At 60.0% G+C, this 1,126-nt stretch overlaps 1 protein-coding gene across 2 annotated transcripts in view; it reads left to right on the top strand.

Moving 5' to 3' along the window:
- HDAC5 (histone deacetylase 5) overlaps nt 1-1,126 on the top strand; it is a 61,100-nt gene that overhangs the window by 48,789 nt on the left and 11,185 nt on the right. For both annotated transcript variants that reach the window (XM_011940077.1, XM_011940076.1), the window contains exon 14: nt 195-360. In XM_011940077.1, the coding sequence (XP_011795467.1) occupies nt 195-360 (166 nt within the window). The remainder of the gene's footprint in view (nt 1-194; nt 361-1,126) is intronic.

Genomic DNA, 1,126 nt, shown 5'->3' with positions numbered 1-1,126 from the left:
TCTCCCCCATCCCTCCTTGTCTCAGGAGATGTGTCTCCTGTCCCTAGAGGGAGCAAGTGGGAGGAGGTGGGGGAAGGAGGAGACTTGGAAGAAAAGGGCTGGATTGGGGCCCCTCTGGAGGCCCTGACAGGGCCTGCCCTCCCCTGTGCTGGCTGAGTCTGACCCAGGCCCCCTCCCACTCTCCTCCCCTACAGCTGTTCTCAGATGCTCAGCCTCTGCAGCCGCTGCAGGTGTACCAGGCGCCCCTCAGCCTGGCCACTGTGCCCCACCAGGCCCTGGGCCGCACCCAGTCCTCCCCTGCTGCCCCTGGGGGCATGAAGAGCCCCCCAGACCAGCCCGTCAAGCACCTCTTCACCACAGGTGAGCTCTTACCACTTGTTACGTCCTTCCACCAGGCACCAGAGGGCCTGTGCGTGGTGTCTGCCCCATGGGCGGGGGAAGAGGCTGCTGGGGCCCCTTAGGCACCCTGAAAGGAGGGGACACAGGCCTTCGTTCTCTCCCTGTTCCCCAGAGCTGTTCGTGGTAGTGGCAGGGCCTTTTGCCTCAGCTGGGAGAGTGGGTAGCATCTTTCTCACCCCGCTGAAGGAAGGACTGCCCCACAGCCTGAAGTGCCGGGTAGAGACAGCCTGCTGTCTGTATTGGGCCCTGACCTTCTACCTTCCCTTCCTTCTCCCTGTGAGGTCTGGGATGAGACCAGAGTCCTCTTCCCCATGAAGCTGCCACAGGCTGGGCTCTGGGGGAACACAGACGTGCCTGAGGGTGGCCCTGTATAACCAGTGGAGAGTAAGACATAGGGGTTTGGCAGGAGGGGGAAAGCAGGAGGTGTGTGAGAAGGGTGCAGCCAAGGAGGCACAGCCGGCAGAGATCAGACCCATGCGGGTGTCCAGGGCAGCCTTACTGGAGCTTGAGTAGCAGGGAAGCTTCTGACAGGCAATAATGGAGCAAAGGAATTTCAGGAGGAGTCGAGAGGGGGCAAAGGCTGGAGAGGAAAGGCCAGGTGCAGTGACTCACACCTGTAATCCCAGCATTTTGGGAGGCCAAAGTGGGAGGATCACTTGAGCCCAGGAGTTTGAGACCAACGTGAGCAACATAGTGAGACCCCGTCTATTTAAAAAAAAAAAAAAAA

The sequence above is a fragment of the Colobus angolensis genome, unplaced genomic scaffold (assembly GCF_000951035.1).
Source record: "Colobus angolensis palliatus isolate OR3802 unplaced genomic scaffold, Cang.pa_1.0 Scaffold187, whole genome shotgun sequence".
Classification (NCBI taxonomy): domain Eukaryota; kingdom Metazoa; phylum Chordata; class Mammalia; order Primates; family Cercopithecidae; genus Colobus; species Colobus angolensis.
This window is presented reverse-complemented; position numbering and strand designations above follow the sequence as displayed.